At 46.6% G+C, this 23,119-nt stretch overlaps 1 protein-coding gene across 2 annotated transcripts in view; it reads right to left on the bottom strand.

Annotated features, from left to right (window-relative positions):
- LOC137382808 (solute carrier family 2, facilitated glucose transporter member 11-like) overlaps positions 1 to 23,119 on the bottom strand; it is a 79,221-nt gene that overhangs the window by 42,162 nt on the left and 13,940 nt on the right. For both annotated transcript variants that reach the window (XM_068055241.1, XM_068055243.1), the window contains exons 2-6: positions 21,973 to 22,071; positions 21,067 to 21,227; positions 7,674 to 7,798; positions 4,555 to 4,684; positions 2,709 to 2,857 (exon numbers count right to left, since the gene is read on the bottom strand). In XM_068055241.1, coding sequence (XP_067911342.1) covers positions 2,709 to 2,857; positions 4,555 to 4,684; positions 7,674 to 7,798; positions 21,067 to 21,227; positions 21,973 to 22,071 — 664 coding nt within the window. The remainder of the gene's footprint in view (positions 1 to 2,708; positions 2,858 to 4,554; positions 4,685 to 7,673; positions 7,799 to 21,066; positions 21,228 to 21,972; positions 22,072 to 23,119) is intronic.

The following is a 23,119-nucleotide window of genomic DNA, read 5'->3' as shown; positions in this document are numbered from 1 at the left end:
CCAATTCCCTTTTGAAAGTTACTATTGAATCTGTTTCCACCACCCTCATCAAGGGATATGGAGCAAAGGTGGGTAAGTGGAGTTAAAATGCAGATTAGCCATGATCTAATTGAATGGCAGAACAGGCCCGAGGGACTGAATGACCCACTCCTATTCCTAATGTTACTATGTTACCCTTTCAGGCAGCGTATTCTAGATCATAGTCATTTTCTGCTTAAAAAATCAATTCTCGATATCCCCCCACCCCAGTTCTTTTGCCAATTATATAAATATGGTTACCGAGCCTCCAGCCAATGGAAACAGTTTCTCACCAAAGGGAAAAAAATGGCCTCTTAAGCCTGCTAAAAGAGAATGAAGAAAAACGTGTTTAAATTTGCAAGGGAAGGTAACAATGAAAATTGAGTTAATTACTCACAAACAGCTCTTTTGAAATAGTTGTATGAGAATGGCAAGATCTCCAGGTTCAAAGTGCAAACTGTAGTGAACTGTGATATCATCTTCACTGCCCAGGTGCAGCAGCTATTGCTTCTTATAGTACAGCAATAGGGCAAGGCAAGGACAATACAGTGGCACCACTAGTGCAGCAAACTACCCCAGACAGTTGATCTACTGCAACAGATGCAGATCCTTGGACCTGTCAGGGGAGCAATGTATGAAGTGGCTCTGCCTCACCAGGGTGGCGTGTGACTCAGGTGTGCTACTCTGATCTCCTGCAGAGGCAATTCACCATCCACACTACACTGATATGTTTTCGGGACTTGCATCTCAGATTTTTTTGGGTCAAAGACTGCTCCCACAAGTGGACTCTAACTTGTTCTGCGCTGAAGTGTGCCTTTACCTGTTCAATATCTAAGTAATTGTAGTAAGTCCAGGGGCCACTGTATTCAGCTGACTGAATATATCACATACTCCCATGTAATTTCCTTGATTTTGCAGAGATTAGAATAAACACTCTATCAGACCATTATACAGCATAGACAGTAGTTTTTGTATTTTTACAGGGCGGTGAAGGCCAGCACTGCTCTCACTTTTATATCGCAGGGTCTTTAAATGCATTTACAGAAGTCAGTCAATATGCCAGCCACTATTCTCTCCAGCTCTTTCAAACATCTTGCACAGGTATAATGGGCTGTATGGCTCCACTCAGTGCTGTAAGGTTCTATGATTTCAGTCCATAACAAACCTGCTTCACCATCTATATGACAGGGACCATCAGCTGTAGGAGGTAGAGTTATATCACACCGCTCATTTTCCCAAGGGCATCACTGAGTGCATTCATGTAACCAAGAGAGGGACATTTTTCTAACAATGTCCAAAAGATGCAACCTCCATGAGGAAATGATGCACATCACTGCATATCTTTTAGGAGTAAACAATACTGCTCTTTGAAGGAGAATAATGGATGGAAGTCTGGCACCATGGAGACATGAGATATATGGTGTAGCCACAGTGACACAGCTACTAAACCCCAGCACAAACACACAAACTGAGATTCTCAAACATTTCAGGTGCTAAAGTAATCCTTCTGATTCTTGGGTTGGTCTTGGGGGTTGGAGTTGTTGGAGGGAATGTAGAACAATCTTGCAATGTGCACCAATGGAGGTCACTACATTCGTAACGGCATGCTGTGTAGAACACAATGGACAAGCTCATCATTCAATGGAAAAGAACTAGGAGCATGGCCACAGAGGGACTTTGTGAATCAAAAGGGACTATTCTCCCACACGGCATTAATGCAAACATTAACTTAAAGTGTTAGTTTTATTTTTATTGCTATCTTTAACAAGTTAGATTTTAAAGCTGCTCCATGTATGTGGCTTCGTTTCTATATTAAGTTGTGATGATATTTTTGCCGTACCTTAGTGCTCTTCCTTATATTCTGAAACCTCCCAGGTCTTTGTAGTGATTGAGTCCAAGTTGAGCTGGTTGGTGAACTGCTGCCATTGAGTCTGGTGCAAGTTCAAGGTCTGCCCCTCCCCCTCCCTTCCCCCTTGGCCATGAATTCTGGTTAAGCTACAATTCAACTGCTTGAAAAGTGTGAAGGTTGGCAAATTCCTGGCCTGTTGTGATTAACCATTCCACTCCCACTGACACAATAGATTGCACAGATACTCCAGCAGCAAGACTGTGCACACCCGTTGTCTTGCTTTGCGTTCATTATTTTCTACGATGTAAGGGAGAACAGCCTTTTATTCAGGAAAATACGTTGCAAAGCGTTTGGCGCTTAATACCTATTTATCACTTCATGTGGGTAATCTTGACTTTGAGCGTAGTGTACAATGCGCGATATCAGATCAGCTGCCCATTACATATCTTTCCTGATTTTCATTTCGATTGACTTTAGTAGGAGAGATGCAGAACTGGCGATCAATCTGATATCACACTTCTTACAGTATCAACAAAAGTCAATATTCGACAACCCCCCCAACTTTGTATAAATGCTCCAAAGCTTCAGTCTGAGAGGTTCATACAACAAATAGACCCAGCACGTGCATTCCTCGAATTCCTCTTTATCTGAACATTGATCTGCATTGGTAGCTACAAAATGTTCTCCATTTGTAAAATAACTTCAGCACAGATAATGAAACCAAACATAGATGAGGTTTAGTGCATCACAAATACTATAACAACAAACTGCTGGTTTATTTGGAGTGCCCGCCTTTCAATGGAATATTTCCAATCAGGAACTGACCTGTGTTTGCACTTACCATCTATACACAGAGCTCTGTTTCCTCTCTCCATAAGTAGATATCTGGGGCTCTCAGGAAACCAGGGCAGGGTGATGAGCTGAATCAGGGCAGGCAGCCCACTGAAGGCCAGCAGTAAGTGCCAGGTACTTTCATCACCTAGAATTTGCCTGCAGGAGAATAGAGGAGTGCACAACAAGATTGGGTAATGATCTGGCTCTATACTGATCTAGAATCACTTCCTACACAGCATCTTCCACAACCTGAGATTGTCTCAAAGCACTTTACAACTAATCAACTACTTTTGAAGTGTTGTCACTGTTGTAAGGTTGGAAATGCAGCAGCCAATTTATGCAGAGCAAAGTCCCAAAGAGAACAATAAGATAATGACCAGGAAATCTGCTTTAGTGATGTTGGTTAAGGCATAAATATTGGCCAGACCGCCATTGTTTTTCCTCACACAGTGGCATGGGGACTTCTATGTCCAGCTGAGAGGATATCAGACAAACAGTCTGACAGAGACGATGGACGGGTAAAGAGAGATGATGGTGAGGTAGAGCTGGGTGTCGTTATGCACATGTGGAAACTGACCCCATACATTTAAATGATGTCACCAAAGGGCAGCAAATAGATGAAGTATCTATGATCCCATGAATGAATGAAAAAAAGTACATCTCACCATTGAGATGCAGCATCCGCAAAGCTGACATCCTGCACCATGGAGAAGCCCAGTACCCTGACAAAGTCATGTGTGCATTCCTCCTGTTTCTCTCTGTTCAGAGAGAAGACAATGAAGTCCCCTCTCCTGACATACAGACTCTGTCTCACTTCCCGGATGCAGCAATGGCTGGCGATCTGTGAGATGTTTGCTATGTCACCTGATCCAGCCTGGAAGAATCAGTTACAAAGAAATTCAGCTCCATGGTCACCTTACCAGACACTGGCAGAGCTGTCCTCGTCCTGCTCTGAGGTTGTAGGTCTGCTTTCAAGAAGTGGCAGAATTCTGTGACCACCTGCTTGATGAGTCACAGCCGCTGAATATACGGCTGCTGGCTCAGGGGGAGATGGGAGAGGGGCTCCCGGAAGACCCGAGGTGGGTAATGCTCCTGTGAAATATTCCTCTTCCTCCTCCCTCTGCAGGCAGCTTGTCTTCTTAGGTGCCTTTTCTCTATCTCCCTCCGATGCTGCAGCCCAAGGGGGACTGCAACTATAGCCTCCATGTCTGAGAGCAAGTGGTGTGCTCACAGCCCTTGCAGTTGCAACCAACGCCTTCCCCATGTGCAGTAGCACTTCCTGCAGACTTTACCAACTGCTATCAACTCCTCCAAACACCCAGCACCTCCACAAACTCAGCAAGCACCAATAGAAAGTAATGAGCAACTAACCTGCAAGTTATTAATGATCCTTATAAATAGCACTGGTGGGGTTCTGGCGGGAGGGGTGGGCCTCCTGAACACATGTTCAGCTGTGTGTGTTTAAGACAGGTCGTGCATTAGAGCGACAAAAATGCCAGGTTGGGCATCAAATCAGCATTAGACGCTGACTGACATCACGATCTGCCTACTCCGCATGCTTCCAGCACATGTGTGCTAACACCCTCACCAAGATGGCGTCCAGCGCGGGCCATGCTGAAAGTGGCCAGAAGCAGCGAGGATGACATTTTTCTACTAAACCAGCACCCATAGCGCTGAAACTACGAATGTTGCAGAAACGAACTTTGCAGCCATAGACTTCAATCCCGATCATTGGCAAGTATTGCAAGTGTTGTGTGCACGATCAAGGGTTCACATTTCCTGAGCTGCAAGTGAACACGTCACACACAAGTGTTCTCAGTTAGTTAAAGCTATGCTCATGGTTCAAACTTTACCTGAGTCCAACTACAAGCCCCATCCATTTCCCAAAGGCAGTAAATACAGCACGGGTCATACACACAGCACCTCGCAGTTCCTTTGGCGCTATTTCTCCGAGGTACAAGCCATGAGCGACTATTCCAATGCCTTTTAAACAGAAACAGGATAGAAAACATGCATCAGCAACAATGATGAGAGTTGTTACAGTGAAACACTTTAAGTTCAGTTCCTGCAGGCAGTAGCTACAGCTAATGCCACTAGCTCATTTATGTTTTAAAGCTTTAAGAGATATTAAATATGGTTAGGCTACATTTGTGAGAAAGGATAGATTTTCAACTTGCCACCCAGGTGTAACACTGGTCATTACAGATCAGCCACCAGCTGGAGAAACCACCTGCTCTCTCTGTAAATTCATGCCCACAGTGGAAATAAAAATCAGTTTTTATAATGGGTATCCGATTTGCAAAGTCAGTTTTACGCCCAGGCAGCAAGTTGAAAATCCACGCCGAGTATCTTTGTGATTTTGTGAGTAAGTCTCTAATTTTTGAAAAAGAGTTCTGTCTTCCTGGTTAACTTCCTGTAGCACTGTGGTGAAATCTGCCACTTGCACAGACCGGGTGACCCTCCCTCCCTTACTGCAATGAAGTGCCTGACCTCCGGTGAGCATCTCCTCCTGGCAGCTGGTTGCTGTACAGTGTATCAAGAATATAAAGCTGCATCCTACCACCCCATGGTAAAGCTGCTATTAGGGGTGGATTAACACATGTTCCCATAGGGCCCGTGACCAGCCAAAATGGTAAATTAAGCAGTTTCCTTTAATCATGGTATACATGATACATATATGATTTGCTTCATTATTAATGCAGTGTATAAACATTCTATGGGCCTATTTCTTTATGCGCAGAATCTTGCAGATTGTGCATTCCAGATCATAATCTGCTGTGTGAAAAATATCTCCTCATTTGCCCCTCACGTTCTTTTGCCAATTCTCATAAATCTATGACCCCTGGTTACCGACCCTCTTGCCAGAGGCAACAGTTTCTCCCTACTAACTCTATCAAAACCTTGTGAAGGCATTAATAATTAAAGTTTTCCACTGCAAAAAAAAGTAAACACTCAGCCTTGATACCTTCCTCTCCTCCTCCTATCGTGCAGCTGTCTAGTTTCAGATTTGGGAATCAGTGACAGCCCCCAAGGAGACAGTACATTATGGCTCTGATACACTGCAACCCAATGACTGCTGCAAAATGCTAATGTTTAAGGACCCATTTTGTCAGTGTTTGCTTTGACCTAATCTGAGAGCTGAGTGCCTCAGGGGACAGTTTTCAAAAGTGTTGAGATTCGAATGTTTAAAGTTGATGTGATGATGACTGGTGAAAACTTGAATTGCTGCATCTTATTTCTTTTGGGACCTGAGTGCATAAGCTTGACTGACACCCTATGTAGCGCTGAGGGACTGCAGTCTTCTCAGCAGTGCTGGCCAATGGCTCAGGTGGATGTTAATGATCTCATGCTGTCAAAGAGCAGGGAGCTCCCCTCCAGTGCCTTGGCTAATATTCCTGCCTCACCGAGTACAGTCCCACTTCTTATATATTGGGTGTATTTGTCCTCTAAACATGATAGCTGGTGTAACGAGGTAGCGCTATTACAATGAACTACTATACAACAAGAATACTCCTTTTGTGTAGTGACCTTTAGCCCAGTTGTTTCCAGCTCCACACACTGTTGGCCAATATAAGAAGCTGCCTGTTTTGAACATGGACATTTTAGGGAGTAGGGACTGTATTGCTCAAAGCAGATCATCTGGACTCAAAGCTGTTTGTAAAATGCGCAGATTGGCTGCCATGTTTGCCTACATCACAATAATCCCTGCACTACAAAGGGAGTCACTGTGGGAACAGCATTGAGATGTTCCGAAGTGACTTGTTGCACTGTAATCACAAGCATTTAGTTCTCTTTTTATCATGTGAACATATTACAGAACTGAGGCCAAACCCAGAGATACTCAATCACAAATCCAATCACACCCTCTGTGCGATGTTCTCAGGCTCAGTCGTGTGTGAGTGGATTTAAACTGTTAGCTTCTGAAATATGCCACTCGGAATGGGAGAAGCAGAGGGGCAGGCAGTAAAGAAAGGACAGTAAGGCGATAAAAGCAAAATACTGCAGATGCTGGAAATCTGAAATAAAAGCAAGAAATGCTGGAAATACTCAGCAGGTCTGGCAGCATCTGTGGAGAGAGAAGCAGAGTTAACGTTTCAGGTCAGTGACCCTTCTTCAGAACTGGTAAGGTGATTCTTTTTTTAACATTCAATGTTGCAGAACTGGCCGAAACATCTCCCTCCCTTCCAGTTTAGAGAGGAATGTTGCACTGTCACACTATACATGGGTCAAAGCTGAGTTACAATTAAAGTCGCTCAAGAGGTGTTCAAAATTATCAAGGGTGTTGATAGCGTAAATAAAGAAAAACTGTTTCCACTGGCAGGAGGGCCGGTAACCAGATTGAAGATAAAACTGAAAGAAAAACTGTTTCCACTGGCAGGAGGGCCGGTAACCAGATTGAAGATAAAAGGCAAAAGAGCAAGGGGGCAGATGAGGGGAGCTTTTTTTACACAGCGAGTTGTTATGATGTGGAATGCACTGCCTGAAAGTGGGGTGGAAACAGATTAAATAGTAACTTTCAAAAGGGAATTAAGATAAATACTTGATAGGACAACATTTCCAGGGCTATGGCATAAGAACAGGGAAATGTGACTAATTGGGAGCTTTTTCAGAGAGGGATGATGGGCTGAATGGCCTCCTTCTGTGTTGTATGGGTTTATGGTCCATTGAGATCTGACCAGTTAAGGTCTACAATAGCATGTCCATTTAAATAATTAAAAGTATATATGTGGAGGGACACAACATCCATGTGAGGCACCTCAGAGTTCAAACTTAGAGTTTCCAGGAGGCAGCAAGGTTGAAGTGCCATTGACCTTCATATCACGGCACAAACTCATGTTTCAGATGTGACTCTCAGGCTTTTCACATGATGTTCGAGCCAGGATTTTCTGTCACTATTGCCAACACTGGAAGGTATATCTTTCAATCTTTGCAAACAATTCACACTAGCTCCTTAAATAAAATATTCCATTACCAACATTAATTCCATACAGGAATCTTCCCACCACGATCATCTCGAATGATCTTGCCATCTTGCTGAACCCCATTATTAGTGCGCCCACAATTGCCAAAATGTCATTACATAGCAGAGATTTCTTTCTGAAACACAAATGAAAGCATTTACTTGGATGTACTCTCAACAGTTACAACCTTTACTAAATAACGTTTAACAATAATTAACCTTCTGTACTCAGCAAACTCTAAGCATACTTCAATGAAACTCCAAGAAGCAGTCAAACAAGGCAAAGTATTAGGCAAAAGCAGTTCAGAACTAGCTTAATCTTTCTCGCATGAGTCACCTCTTCAATGGTCATTGTCAGAATGAATACTACTTAATTTAAGGAAGCTGATCCTGCTGAAATTTCATCTTTGGATCATGCTTATTACTCGACAGAAGGGATTAATTAAATTCATCATCTTTTATTATACAAATTCACTAGAAAGTCAGATGCATTTGGTAAGCCAAAGGCTGTAATATTCAACTCAACCACAAAACTCCACCCAAGTTACTGTCACGCTCTGATCAGCTTGGAACTGGATCTAAACTCAGGGTATATTTAACCTCATCAGAATTCCTCACCCTGTCTGACCATCTCCCCAGGTGCAATCCTTCAATGTGTTAATCTCTGCATCTCCACTCCCTCAGTCTGTCTATCTGACCATCTCCACTCCCTCAGTGTATTTATTTATCTGTCGATCTCCACTCCCTCATTGTGTCTATCTGTCTATCTCTACTCCCTCAGTGTGTCTATCTATCCATCTCCACTCCCTCAGTCTGTCTATCTGTCCATCTCCACTCCCTCAGTCTGTCTATCTGTCCATTTCCACTCCCTCAGTCTGTCTATCTGTCCATCTCCACTCTCTCAGTCTGTCTATCCATCCATCTCCACTCCCTCAGTGTATCTACCTGTCCATCCCTACTCCCTCAGTCTGTCTATCCGTCCATCTCCACTCCCTCAGTGTATCTATCTGTCCATCCCTACTCCCTCAGTCTGTCTATCTGTCCATCTCCACTCCCTCAGTCTGTCTATCTGTCCATCTCCACTCCCTCAGTGTGTCTACATGTCCATCTCCACTCCCTCAGTCTGTCTATCTGTCCATCTCCACTCCCTCAGTCTGTCCATCTGTACTCCCTCAGTTTGTCCATCTGTCCATCCCTACTCCCTCAGTCTGTCTATCTATCTCCACTCCCTCAGTGTATTTATCTGTTGCTCTCCACTCCCTCATTGTGTCTATCTGTCTATCTCTACACCCTCAGTGTGTCTATCTGTCCATTTCCACTCCCTCAGTCTGTCTACCTGTCCATCCCTACTCTCTCAGTCTATCTATCTCTACTCCCTCAGTGTATTTATCTGTCCATCTCCACTTCCTCAGTGTGTCTATCCGTCTATCTCCACTCCCTCAGTCTGTCCATCTGTCCATCTCCACTCCCTCAGTCTGTCCATCTGTCCATCTCCACTCCCTCAGTCTGTCTATCTGTCCATCTGTACTCCCTCAGTCTGTCCATCTGTCCATCTCCACTCCCTCAGTCTGTCTATCTGTCCATCTCTACTCCCTCAGTGTGTCTATCTGTCGCTCTCCACTCCCTCATTGTGTCTATTTGTCCGCCCCTACTCCCTCAGTCTGTCTATCTGTCCATCTCCACTCCTTCAGTGTGTTTATCTGTCCATCTCCACTCCCTCAGTTTATCTAACTGTCCATTTCCACTCTCTCAGTCTGTCTATCTGTCCATCTCCACTCCCTCAGTTTGTCTATCTGTCCATCTCCACTCCCTCAGTGTATCGATCTGTCCACCCCCACTCTCTCAGTCTGTCTATCTGTCCATCTCCACTCCCTCAGTTTGTCTATCTGTCCATCTCCACTCCCTCAGTGTATCGATCTGTCCACCCCCACTCCCTCAGTCTGTCTATCTGTCCATCTCCACTCCTTCAGTGTGTCTATCTGTCTATCTCCACTCCCTCAGTGTGTTTATCTGTCCATCTCCACTCCCTCAGTTTATCTAACTGTCCATTTCCACTCTCTCAGTCTGTCTATCTGTCCATCTCCACTCCCTCAGTTTGTCTATCTGTCCATCTCCACTCCCTCAGTGTATCGATCTGTCCACCCCCACTCTCTCAGTCTGTCTATTTGTCCATTTCCACTCCCTCAGTCTGTCTATCTGTCCATCTCCACTCCCTCAGTCTGTCTATCTGTCCATCTGTACTCCCTCAGTCTGTCTATCTGTCCATCTCCACTCCCAGTCTGTCTATCTGTCCATCTGTACTCCCTCAGTCTGTCTATCTGTCTATCTCCACTCCCTCAGTCTGTCTATCTGTCCATCTCCACTCCCTCAGTCTGTCTATCTGTCCATCTCCACTCCCAGTCTGTCTATCTGTCCATCTGTACTCCCTCAGTCTGTCTATCTGTCTATCTCCACTCCCTCAGTCTGTCTATCTGTCCATCTCCACTCCCTCAGTCTGTCTATCTGTCCATCTCCACTCCCAGTCTGTCTATCTGTCCATCTGTACTCCCTCAGTCTGTCTATCTGTCTATCTCCACTCCCTCAGTCTGTCTATCTGTCTATCTCCACTCCCTCAGTCTGTCTATCTGTCCATCTGTACTCCCTCAGTCTGTCTATCTGTCTATCTCCACTCCCTCAGTGTGTCTATCTGTCTATCTCCACTCCCTCAGTCTGTCTATCTGTCCATCTCCACTCCCTCAGTCTGTCTATCTGTCTATCTCCACTCCCTCAGAGTGTCTATCTGTCCATCTGTACTCCCTCAGTCTGTCTATCTGTCTATCTCCACTCCCTCAGTCTGTCTATCTGTCCATCTCCACTCCCTCAGTCTGTCTATCTGTCCATCTGTACTCCCTCAGTCTGTCTATCTGTCCATCTGTACTCCCTCAGTCTGTCTATCTGTCTATCTCCACTCCCTCAGTCTGTCTATCTGTCCATCTCCACTCCCTCAGTCTGTCTATCTGTCCATCTGTACTCCCTCAGTCTGTCTATCTGTCTATCTCCACTCCCTCAGTCTGTCTATCTGTCTATCTCCACTCCCTCAGTCTGTCTATCTGTCCATCTCCACTCCCTCAGTCTGTCTATCTGTCCATCTCCACTCCCAGTCTGTCTATCTGTCCATCTGTACTCCCTCAGTCTGTCTATCTGTCTATCTCCACTCCCTCAGTCTGTCTATCTGTCTATCTCCACTCCCTCAGAGTGTCTATCTGTCCATCTGTACTCCCTCAGTGTGTCTATCTGTCTATCTGTACTCCCTCAGTCTGTCTATCTGTCCATCTCCACTCCCTCAGTCTGTCTATCTGTCCATCTGTACTCCCTCAGTCTGTCTATCTGTCTATCTCCACTCCCTCAGTGTGTCTATCTGTCTATCTCCACTCCCTCAGTCTGTCTATCTGTCCATCTCCACTCCCTCAGTCTGTCTATCTGTCTATCTCCACTCCCTCAGAGTGTCTATCTGTCCATCTCCACTCCCTCAGTCTGTCTATCTGTCCATCTGTACTCCCTCAGTCTGTCTATCTGTCCATCTGTACTCCCTCAGTCTGTCTATCTGTCCATCTCCACTCCCTCCGTCTGTCTATCTGTCCATCTCCACTCCCTCAGTCTGTCTATCTGTCCATCTCCACTCCCTCAGTCTGTCTATCTGTCCATCTCCACTCCCTCAGTCTGTCTATCTGTCCATCTGTACTCCCTCAGTCTGTCTATCTGTCCATCTGTACTCCCTCAGTCTGTCTATCTGTCTATCTCCACTCCCTCAGTCTGTCTATCTGTCCATCTCCACTCCCTCAGTCTGTCTATCTGTCCATCTCCACTCCCTCAGTCTGTCTATCTGTCTATCTCCACTCCCTCAGTCTGTCTATCTGTCCATCTCCACTCCCAGTCTGTCTATCTGTCCATCTGTACTCCCTCAGTCTGTCTATCTGTCTATCTCCACTCCCTCAGTCTGTCTATCTGTCCATCTCCACTCCCTCAGTCTGTCTATCTGTCCATCTGTACTCCCTCAGTCTGTCTATCTGTCTATCTCCACTCCCTCAGTCTGTCTATCTGTCCATCTCCACTCCCAGTCTGTCTATCTGTCTATCTCCACTCCCTCAGTCTGTCTATCTGTCTATCTCCACTCCCTCAGTCTGTCTATCTGTCCATCTCCACTCCCTCAGTCTGTCTATCTGTCCATCTGTACTCCCTCAGTCTGTCTATCTGTCTATCTCCACTCCCTCAGTGTGTCTATCTGTCCATCTGTACTCCCTCAGTCTGTCTATCTGTCTATCTCCACTCCCTCAGTCTGTCTATCTGTCCATCTCCACTCCCTCAGTCTGTCTATCTGTCCATCTCCACTCCCTCAGTCTGTCTATCTGTCTATCTCCACTCCCTCAGTCTGTCTATCTGTCCATCTCCACTCCCTCAGTCTGTCTATCTGTCCATCTGTACTCCCTCAGTCTGTCTATCTGTCTATCTCCACTCCCTCAGTCTGTCTATCTGTCCATCTCCACTCCCAGTCTGTCTATCTGTCCATCTGTACTCCCTCAGTGTGTCTATCTGTCTATCTGTACTCCCTCAGTCTGTCTATCTGTCCATCTCCACTCCCTCAGTCTGTCTATCTGTCCATCTGTACTCCCTCAGTCTGTCTATCTGTCTATCTCCACTCCCTCAGTGTGTCTATCTGTCTATCTCCACTCCCTCAGTCTGTCTATCTGTCCATCTCCACTCCCTCAGTCTGTCTATCTGTCTATCTCCACTCCCTCAGAGTGTCTATCTGTGCATCTCCACTCCCTCAGTCTGTCTATCTGTCCATCTGTACTCCCTCAGTCTGTCTATCTGTCCATCTGTACTCCCTCAGTCTGTCTATCTGTCCATCTCCACTCCCTCCGTCTGTCTATCTGTCCATCTCCACTCCCTCAGTCTGTCTATCTGTCCATCTCCACTCCCTCAGTCTGTCTATCTGTCCATCTCCACTCCCTCAGTCTGTCTATCTGTCCATCTGTACTCCCTCAGTCTGTCTATCTGTCCATCTGTACTCCCTCAGTCTGTCTATCTGTCCATCTCCACTCCCTCAGTCTGTCTATCTGTCCATCTCCACTCCCTCAGTCTGTCTATCTGTCTATCTCCACTCCCTCAGTCTGTCTATCTGTCCATCTCCACTCCCAGTCTGTCTATCTGTCCATCTGTACTCCCTCAGTCTGTCTATCTGTCTATCTCCACTCCCTCAGTCTGTCTATCTGTCTATCTCCACTCCCTCAGTCTGTCTATCTGTCCATCTCCACTCCCTCAGTCTGTCTATCTGTCCATCTGTACTCCCTCAGTCTGTCTATCTGTCTATCTCCACTCCCTCAGTCTGTCTATCTGTCCATCTCCACTCCCAGTCTGTCTATCTGTCTATCTCCACTCCCTCAGTCTGTCTATCTGTCTATCTCCACTCCCTCAGTCTGTCTATCTGTCCATCTCCACTCCCTCAGTCTGTCTATCTGTCCATCTGTACTCCCTCAGTCTGTCTATCTGTCTATCTCCACTCCCTCAGTGTGTCTATCTGTCCATCTGTACTCCCTCAGTCTGTCTATCTGTCTATCTCCACTCCCTCAGTCTGTCTATCTGTCCATCTCCACTCCCTCAGTCTGTCTATCTGTCCATCTCCACTCCCTCAGTCTGTCTATCTGTCTATCTCCACTCCCTCAGTCTGTCTATCTGTCCATCTCCATTCCCTCAGTCTGTCTATCTGTCCATCTGTACTCCCTCAGTCTGTCTATCTGTCTATCTCCACTCCCTCAGTCTGTCTATCTGTCCATCTCCACTCCCAGTCTGTCTATCTGTCCATCTGTACTCCCTCAGTCTGTCTATCTGTCTATCTCCACTCCCTCAGTCTGTCTATCTGTCTATCTCCACTCCCTCAGTCTGTCTATCTGTCCATCTCCACTCCCTCAGTCTGTCTATCTGTCCATCTCCACTCCCAGTCTGTCTATCTGTCTATCTCCACTCCCTCAGTCTGTCTATCTGTCTATCTCCACTCCCTCAGTCTGTCTATCTGTCCATCTCCACTCCCTCAGTCTGTCTATCTGTCTATCTCCACTCCCTCAGTCTGTCTATCTGTCCATCTCCACTCCCTCAGTCTGTCTATCTGTCCATCTCCACTCCCTCAGTCTGTCTATCTGTCCATCTCCACTCCCTCAGTCTGTCTATCTGTCCATCTCCACTCCCAGTCTGTCTATCTGTCTATCTCCACTCCCTCAGTCTGTCTATCTGTCTATCTCCACTCCCTCAGTCTGTCTATCTGTCCATCTCCACTCCCTCAGTCTGTCTATCTGTCCATCTGTACTCCCTCAGTCTGTCTATCTGTCTATCTCCACTCCCTCAGTGTGTCTATCTGTCCATCTGTACTCCCTCAGTCTGTCTATCTGTCTATCTCCACTCCCTCAGTCTGTCTATCTGTCCATCTCCACTCCCTCAGTCTGTCTATCTGTCCATCTCCACTCCCTCAGTCTGTCTATCTGTCTATCTCCACTCCCTCAGTCTGTCTATCTGTCCATCTCCACTCCCTCAGTCTGTCTATCTGTCCATCTGTACTCCCTCAGTCTGTCTATCTGTCTATCTCCACTCCCTCAGTCTGTCTATCTGTCCATCTCCACTCCCAGTCTGTCTATCTGTCCATCTGTACTCCCTCAGTGTGTCTATCTGTCTATCTGTACTCCCTCAGTCTGTCTATCTGTCCATCTCCACTCCCTCAGTCTGTCTATCTGTCCATCTGTACTCCCTCAGTCTGTCTATCTGTCTATCTCCACTCCCTCAGTGTGTCTATCTGTCTATCTCCACTCCCTCAGTCTGTCTATCTGTCCATCTCCACTCCCTCAGTCTGTCTATCTGTCTATCTCCACTCCCTCAGAGTGTCTATCTGTGCATCTCCACTCCCTCAGTCTGTCTATCTGTCCATCTGTACTCCCTCAGTCTGTCTATCTGTCCATCTGTACTCCCTCAGTCTGTCTATCTGTCCATCTCCACTCCCTCCGTCTGTCTATCTGTCCATCTCCACTCCCTCAGTCTGTCTATCTGTCCATCTCCACTCCCTCAGTCTGTCTATCTGTCCATCTCCACTCCCTCAGTCTGTCTATCTGTCCATCTGTACTCCCTCAGTCTGTCTATCTGTCCATCTGTACTCCCTCAGTCTGTCTATCTGTCCATCTCCACTCCCTCAGTCTGTCTATCTGTCCATCTCCACTCCCTCAGTCTGTCTATCTGTCTATCTCCACTCCCTCAGTCTGTCTATCTGTCCATCTCCACTCCCAGTCTGTCTATCTGTCCATCTGTACTCCCTCAGTCTGTCTATCTGTCTATCTCCACTCCCTCAGTCTGTCTATCTGTCTATCTCCACTCCCTCAGTCTGTCTATCTGTCCATCTCCACTCCCTCAGTCTGTCTATCTGTCCATCTGTACTCCCTCAGTCTGTCTATCTGTCTATCTCCACTCCCTCAGTCTGTCTATCTGTCCATCTCCACTCCCAGTCTGTCTATCTGTCTATCTCCACTCCCTCAGTCTGTCTATCTGTCTATCTCCACTCCCTCAGTCTGTCTATCTGTCCATCTCCACTCCCTCAGTCTGTCTATCTGTCCATCTGTACTCCCTCAGTCTGTCTATCTGTCTATCTCCACTCCCTCAGTGTGTCTATCTGTCCATCTGTACTCCCTCAGTCTGTCTATCTGTCTATCTCCACTCCCTCAGTCTGTCTATCTGTCCATCTCCACTCCCTCAGTCTGTCTATCTGTCCATCTCCACTCCCTCAGTCTGTCTATCTGTCTATCTCCACTCCCTCAGTCTGTCTATCTGTCCATCTCCATTCCCTCAGTCTGTCTATCTGTCCATCTGTACTCCCTCAGTCTGTCTATCTGTCTATCTCCACTCCCTCAGTCTGTCTATCTGTCCATCTCCACTCCCAGTCTGTCTATCTGTCCATCTGTACTCCCTCAGTCTGTCTATCTGTCTATCTCCACTCCCTCAGTCTGTCTATCTGTCTATCTCCACTCCCTCAGTCTATCTATCTGTCCATCTCCACTCCCTCAGTCTGTCTATCTGTCCATCTCCACTCCCAGTCTGTCTATCTGTCTATCTCCACTCCCTCAGTCTGTCTATCTGTCTATCTCCACTCCCTCAGTCTGTCTATCTGTCCATCTCCACTCCCTCAGTCTGTCTATCTGTCTATCTCCACTCCCTCAGTCTGTCTATCTGTCCATCTCCACTCCCTCAGTCTGTCTATCTGTCCATCTCCACTCCCTCAGTCTGTCTATCTGTCCATCTCCACTCCCTCAGTCTGTCTATCTGTCTATCTCCACTCCCTCAGTCTGTCTATCTGTCCATCTGTACTCCCTCAGTGTGTCTATCTGTCTATCTCCACTCCCTCAGTCTGTCTATCTGTCTATCTCTACTCCCTCAGAGTGTCTATCTGTCCATCTCCACTCCCTCAGTCTGTCTATCTGTCCATCTCCACTCCCTCAGTCTGTCTATCTGTCCATCTGTACTCCCTCAGTCTGTCTATCTGTCCATCTCCACTCCCTCAGTCTGTCTATCTGTCCATCTCCACTCCCTCAGTCTGTCTATCTGTCCATCTCCACTCCCTCAGTCTGTCTATCTGTCCATCTGTACTCCCTCAGTGTGTCTATCTGTCTATCTCCACTCCCTCAGTCTGTCTATCTGTCTATCTCCACTCCCTCAGTGTGTCTATCTGTCTATCTCCACTCCCTCAGTCTGTCTATCTGTCTATCTCCACTCCCTCAGTCTGTCTATCTGTCCATTTCCACTCCCTCAGTGTGTCTATTTGTCCATTTCCACTCCCTCAGTCGGTCTATCTGTCCATCTCCACTCCCTCAGTCTGTCTATCTGTCCATCTCCACTCCCTCAGTCTGTCTATCTGTCCATCTCCACTCCCTCAGTCTGTCTATCTGTCCATCTCCACTCCCTCAGTGTGTCTATCTGTCCATCTCCACTCCCTCAGTTTGTCCATCCCTACTCCCTCAGTCTGTCTATCTATCTCCACTCCCTCAGTGTATTTATCTGTCGCTCTCCACTCCCTCATTGTGTCTATCTGTCCATTTCCACTCCCTCAGTGTGTCTATTTGTCCATTTCCACTCCCTCAGTCGGTCTATCTGTCCATCTCCACTCCCTCAGTCTGTCTATCTGTCTATCTCCACTCCCTCAGTCTGTCTATCTGTCCATCTCCACTCCCTCAGTCTGTCTATCTGTCCATCTGTACTCCCTCCGTCTGTCTATCTGTCCATCTCCACTCCCTCAGTCTGTCTATCTGTCCATCTCCACTCCCTCAGTCTGTCTATCTGTCCATCTGTACTCCCTCAGTCTGTCTATCTGTCCATCTCCACTCCCTCAGTCTGTCTATCTGTCCATCTCCACTCCCTCAGTCTGTCTATCTGTCCATCTGTACTCCCTCCGTCTGTCTATCTGTCCATCTCCACTCCCTCAGTCTGTCTATCTGTCCATCTCCACTCCCTCAGTCTGTCTATCTGTCCATCTGTACTCCCTCCGTCTGTCTATCTGTCCATCTCCACTCCCTCCGTCTGTCTATCTGTCCATCTCCACTCCCTCAGTCTGTCTATCTGTCCATCTCCACTCCCTCAGTCTGTCTATCTGTCCATCTGTACTCCCTCAGTCTGTCTATCTGTCTATCTCCACTCCCTCAGTCTGTCTATCTGTCTATCTCCACTCCCTCAGTCTGTCTATCTGTCCATCTCCACTCCCTCAGTCTGTCTATCTGTCCATCTGTACTCCCTCAGTCTGTCTATCTGTCTATCTCCACTCCCTCAGTCTGTCTATCTGTCCATCTGTACTCCCTCAGTCTGTCTATCTGTCTATCTCCACTCCCTCAGTCTGTCTATCTGTCTATCTCCACTCCCTCAGTCTGTCTATCTGTCCATCTCCACTCCCTCAGTCTGTCTATCTGTCTATCTCCACTCCCTCAGTCTGTCTATCTGTCCATCTGTACTCCCTCAGTCTGTCTATCTGTCTATCTCCACTCCCTCAGTGTGTCTATCTGTCTATCCCTACTCCCTCAGTCTGTCTATCTATCTCCACTCCCTCAGTGTATTTATCTGTCGCTCTCCACTCCCTCATTGTGTCTATCTGTCCATCTCCGCTCCCTCAGTGTATATATCTGTCCATCTCCACTCCCTCAGTCTGTCTATCTGTCTATCTCCACTCCCTCAGTCTGTCTATCTGTCCATCTCCACTCCCTCAGTCTGTCTATCTGTCCATCTCCACTCCCTCAGTCTGTCTATCTGTCTATCTCCACTCCCTCAGTCTGTCTATCTGTCCATCTGTACTCCCTCAGTCTGTCTATCTGTCTATCTCCACTCCCTCAGTGTGTCTATCTGTCTATCCCTACTCCCTCAGTCTGTCTATCTATCTCCACTCCCTCAGTGTATTTATCTGTCGCTCTCCACTCCCTCATTGTGTCTATCTGTCCATCTCCGCTCCCTCAGTGTATATATCTGTCCATCTCCACTCCCTCAGTCTGTCTATCTGTCTATCTCCACTCCCTCAGTCTGTCTATCTGTCCATCTCCGCTCCCTCAGTGTATATATCTGTCCATCTCCACTCCCTCAGTCTGTCTATCTGTCTATCTCCACTCCCTCAGTCTGTCTATCTGTCCATCTCCACTCCCTCAGTCTATCTATCTGTCTATCTCCACTCCCTCAGTTTGTCTATCTGTCCATCTCCACTCCCTCAGTCTGTCTATCTGTCCATCTCCACTCCCTCAGTGTGTCCATCCCTACTCCCTCAGTCTGTCTATCTATCTCCACTCCCTCAGTGTATTTATCTGTCGCTCTCCACTCCCTCAGTCTGTCTATCTGTCCATCTCCACTCCCAGTCTGTCTATCTGTCCATCTCCACTCCCTCAGTCTATCTATCTGTCTATCTCCACTCCCTCAGTTTGTCTATCTGTCCATCTGTACTCCCTCAGTGTGTCTATCTGTCCATCTCCACTCCCTCAGTCTGTCTATCTGTCCATCTGTACTCCCTCAGTCTGTCTATCTGTCCATCTCCACTCCCTCAGTCTGTCTATCTGTCCATCTCCACTCCCTCAGTGTGTCTATCTGTCCATCTCCACTCCCTCAGTCTGTCTATCTGTCCATCTGTACTCCCTCAGTCTGTCTATCTGTCCATCTCCACTCCCTCAGTCTGTCTATCTGTCCATCTCCACTCCCTCAGTTTGTCTATCTGTCTATCTCCACTCCCTCAGTCTGTCTATCTGTCCATCTCCACTCCCTCAGTCTGTCTATCTGTCTATCTCCACTCCCTCAGTTTGTCTATCTGTCCATCTCCACTCCCTCAGTCTGTCTATCTGTCCATCTGTACTCCCTCAGTGTGTCTATCTGTCCATCTCCACTCCCTCAGTCTGTCTATCTGTCCATCTGTACTCCCTCAGTGTGTCTATCTGTCCATCTCCACTCCCTCAGTCTGTCTATCTGTCTGTCTCCACTCCCTCAGTCTGTCTATCTGTCCATCTCCACTCCCTCAGTTTGTCCATCCCTACTCCCTCAGTCTGTCTATCTATCTCCACTCCCTCAGTGTATTTATCTGTCGCTCTCCACTCCCTCATTGTGTCTATCTGTCCACCCCTACTCCCTCAGTCTGTCTATCTGTCCATCTCCACTCCCTCAGTCTATCTATCTGTCTATCTCCACTCCCTCAGTTTGTCTATCTGTCCATCTCCACTCCCTCAGTCTGTCTATCTGTCCATCTCCACTCCCTCAGTCTGTCTATCTGTCCATCTGTACTCCCTCAGTCTGTCTATCTGTCTATCTTCACTCCCTCATTGTATCTATCTGTCCACCCCTACTCCCTCAGTCTGTCTATCTGTCCATCTCCGCTCCCTCAGTCTGTCTATCTGTCTATCTCCACTCCCTCAGTCTGTCTATCTGTCTGTCTCCACTCCCTCAGTCTGTCTATCTGTCTATCTCCACTCCCTCAGTCTGTCTATCTGTCCATCTGTACTCCCTCGGTCTGTCTATCTATCTATCTCCACTCCCTCAGTCTGTCTATCTGTCAATCTGTACTCCCTCAGTGTGTCTATCTGTCTGTCTCCACTCCCTCAGTCTGTCTATCTGTCCATCTGTACTCCCTCAGTGTGTCTATCTATCTATCTCCACTCCCTCAGTCTGTCTATCTGTCAATCTGTACTCCCTCAGTGTGTCTATCTGTCTATCTCCACTCCCTCAGTCTGTCTATCTGTCCATCTGTACTCCCTCAGTCTGTCTATCTGTCTATCTCCACTCCCTCAGTCTGTCTATCTGTCCATCTGTACTCCCTCAGTGTGTCTATCTATCTATCTCCACTCCCTCAGTCTGTCTATCTGTCCATCTGTACTCCCTCAGTCTGTCTATCTATCTATCTCCACTCCCTCAGTGTGTCTATCTGTCTATCTCCACTTCCTCAGTCTGTCTACCTATCTTCACTCCCTCAGTCTGTCTATCTGTCAATCTGTACTCCCTCAGTCTGTCTATCTATCTATCTCCACTCCCTCAGTCTGTCTATCTGTCCATCTCTACTCCCTCAGTGTGTCTATCTGTCTATCTCCACTTCCTCAGTCTGTCTACCTATCTTCACTCCCTCAGTCTGTCTATCTGTCAATCTGTACTCCCTCAGTCTGTCTATCTGTCTATCTCCACTCCCTCAGTCTGTCTATCTGTCCATCTCTACTCCCTCAGTCTGTCTATCTGTCTATCTCCACTTCCTCAGTCTGTCTACCTATCTTCACTCCCTCAGTCTGTCTATCTGTCAATCTGTACTCCCTCAGTCTGTCTATCTGTCTATCTCCACTCCCTCAGTCTGTCTATCTGTCCATCTCTACTCCCTCAGTGTGTCTATCTATCTATCTCCACTCCCTCAGTCTGTCTATCTGTCCATCTGTACTCCCTCAGTCTGTCTATCTATCTATCTCCACTCCCTCAGTCTGTCTATCTGTCCATCTCTACTCCCTCAGTGTGTCTATCTGTCTATCTCCACTTCCTCAGTCTGTCTACCTATCTTCACTCCCTCAGTGTGTCTATCTGTCTATCTTCACTCACTCAGTCTGTCTATCTGCCGATTTTCACTCATGGTGTGCGTCTACCTGTCCAACTTCAACGCCTTAGAATGATTATCCCTCAATCCATTGATCTGTCTGTCCCTTCACCTCAAATTCCTGGATCATGAATTCTTCTCCATTTCTTTCTGAATTCTTGCTCTATGACCTTCTGTGCTGCTTTATCTTGGAACTGTCTATATCATTCTTTTTTACACTTAGCTCCTCTGTCTAAGTTCAAGCAAGTTATAAAATAGGATAACTATAAGCCAGCAGTCTCGAGATTTGATGCACACTTAGATTCCTGGTGTTCTTACCTTCCATACTTCACTGTTAAAAACGCGGCAAACTGTGCTCCTACGAAACCTCCAATAGGGTACACAGATACAATAAAGGACCACAAGAGCATTAATGAGTATTCTTGCAGTGGTGTTTCATATCGCTCGATCCAAGTTTCATTGATGAAGTTCTTAATATACTGCAAGAATAGATTACACAAGCATATTACATTCAACATCAAACTTAGGGCGGCACAGTGGCGCAGTGGTTAGCACCGCAGCCTCACAGCTCCAGTGACCCGGGTTCGATTCTGGGTACTGCCTGTGTGGAGTTTGCAAGTTCTCCCTGTGTCTGCGTGGGTTTTCTCCGGGTGCTCCGGTTTCCTCCCACAAGCCAAAAGACTTGCGGGTTGGTAGGTAAATTGGCCATTATAAATTGCCACTAGTATAGGTAGGTGGTAGGGAAATATAGGGACAGGTGGGGATGTGGTAGGAATATGGGATTAGTGTAGGATTAGTATAAATGGGTGGTTGATGGTCGGCACAGACTCGGTGGGCTGAAGGGCCTGCTTCAGTGCTGTATCACTAAACTTAAATGTAATTTCAGTTGTTTTAGCAGGATTGATGAGACTGATTATCCATAGGATTGTGAGTATTGTGATGTTCTCGGGACTGGAGTGAGGTTTAGCTGAGTTTAGTAAGAAATATGAGGCAAAGACTGAGACAGCATGATGTTGAACATAATGGAATCTTCTTTATTCTGTTTTACTTTCACTTTCTCTTTCAGCACCCTCTGCTGGTTCATGTGTGCATGGTAGCCTCAAGTGAACAATATGTACAATGCAATTCTCAAACACTACAAGTGTCAGTCGGGGTGTGAGTGTCAGTGGGAGTTTCAAAGTTAGTAGGAGTGTCAGTGTCAGTAATGTAGGAAGTTCTTCTTACCTCTGACGGTGGATTGATGGCAGATATATTGAACCCAAATTGGAAACTTCCACCAATTCCTGCGACAAAGATGAAGAATATAAACCGTCTTCTATGGAGCTGCAAAATGAAGAAGAAATGACTGCTGCTGATGAGATAACCTTATCTGATATCCCGCAGCATCAGGTATAAAAAGGGATTTTCTCCGGGGTCTGTGACCAAGTGTATTGGTTCACCTGGTTACAGTGAAGATCAGACAATTGGGAAGTTAGATTACATGCCCATTAAAGGAACCTGCCTGATTTTCCTCCTTTAGCTTAGTTCAAGGAACAGGCCAACATTTAACTACATATCCGTCTCACAAATGTACATCCCATTCGCCACTTTTCCTTTCCAGTGCTCCATGCTATGTCACTGATATCCTTCTCCCATGTTAGACCCTGCCTGTGCTCGGGCTCACCAGAAGGTTAGATTAGATTAGAGATACAGCAGTGAAACAGGCCCTTCGGCCCACCGAGTCTGTGCCGAACATCGACCACCCATTTATACTAATCCTACACTAATCCCATATTCCTACCAAACCTGTCCCTATATTTCCCTACCACCTACCTATACTAGTGGCAATTTATAATGGCCAATTTACCTATCAACCTGCAAGTCTTTTGGCTTGTGGGAGGAAACCGGAGCACCCGGAGAAAACCCACGCAGACACAGGCAGTACCCGGAATCGAACCCGGGTCCCTGGAGCTGTGAGGCTGCGGTACTAACCACTGCGCCACTGTGCAGAAGCTTTCTGATTTCTGTCCTGCCAAAATCATATTTCTTCTTACCTAATTGGAGGTGTTTGAAATTATGAAGGGTTTTGTTAGAGTAGGTAGGGAGAAACTGTTTCTACTGACAGGAAGACCAGTAACAGAGGGCACAATTTAAGATAATTAACAAAAAGAACCAGAAGGGTGTTTGGGGAGAATTTTGTTTTACGCAGCAAATTGTTATGATCTGGAATGCACTGCCTGACAATGGAGTGGAAGCAGAATTTATGGTAAATTTCAAAAAGGATTTATACTTGAAATAGAATAAGTTATAGGTCAAAGGTGAAAGAGCAGGGGAGTGGGAGTAATTGAATAGCTCTTTCAAAGAACCAGCACAGGCACGATGTGCTAAATGA

The sequence above is a fragment of the Heterodontus francisci genome, chromosome 23 (genome assembly GCF_036365525.1).
Source record: "Heterodontus francisci isolate sHetFra1 chromosome 23, sHetFra1.hap1, whole genome shotgun sequence".
Classification (NCBI taxonomy): domain Eukaryota; kingdom Metazoa; phylum Chordata; class Chondrichthyes; order Heterodontiformes; family Heterodontidae; genus Heterodontus; species Heterodontus francisci.
This window is presented reverse-complemented; position numbering and strand designations above follow the sequence as displayed.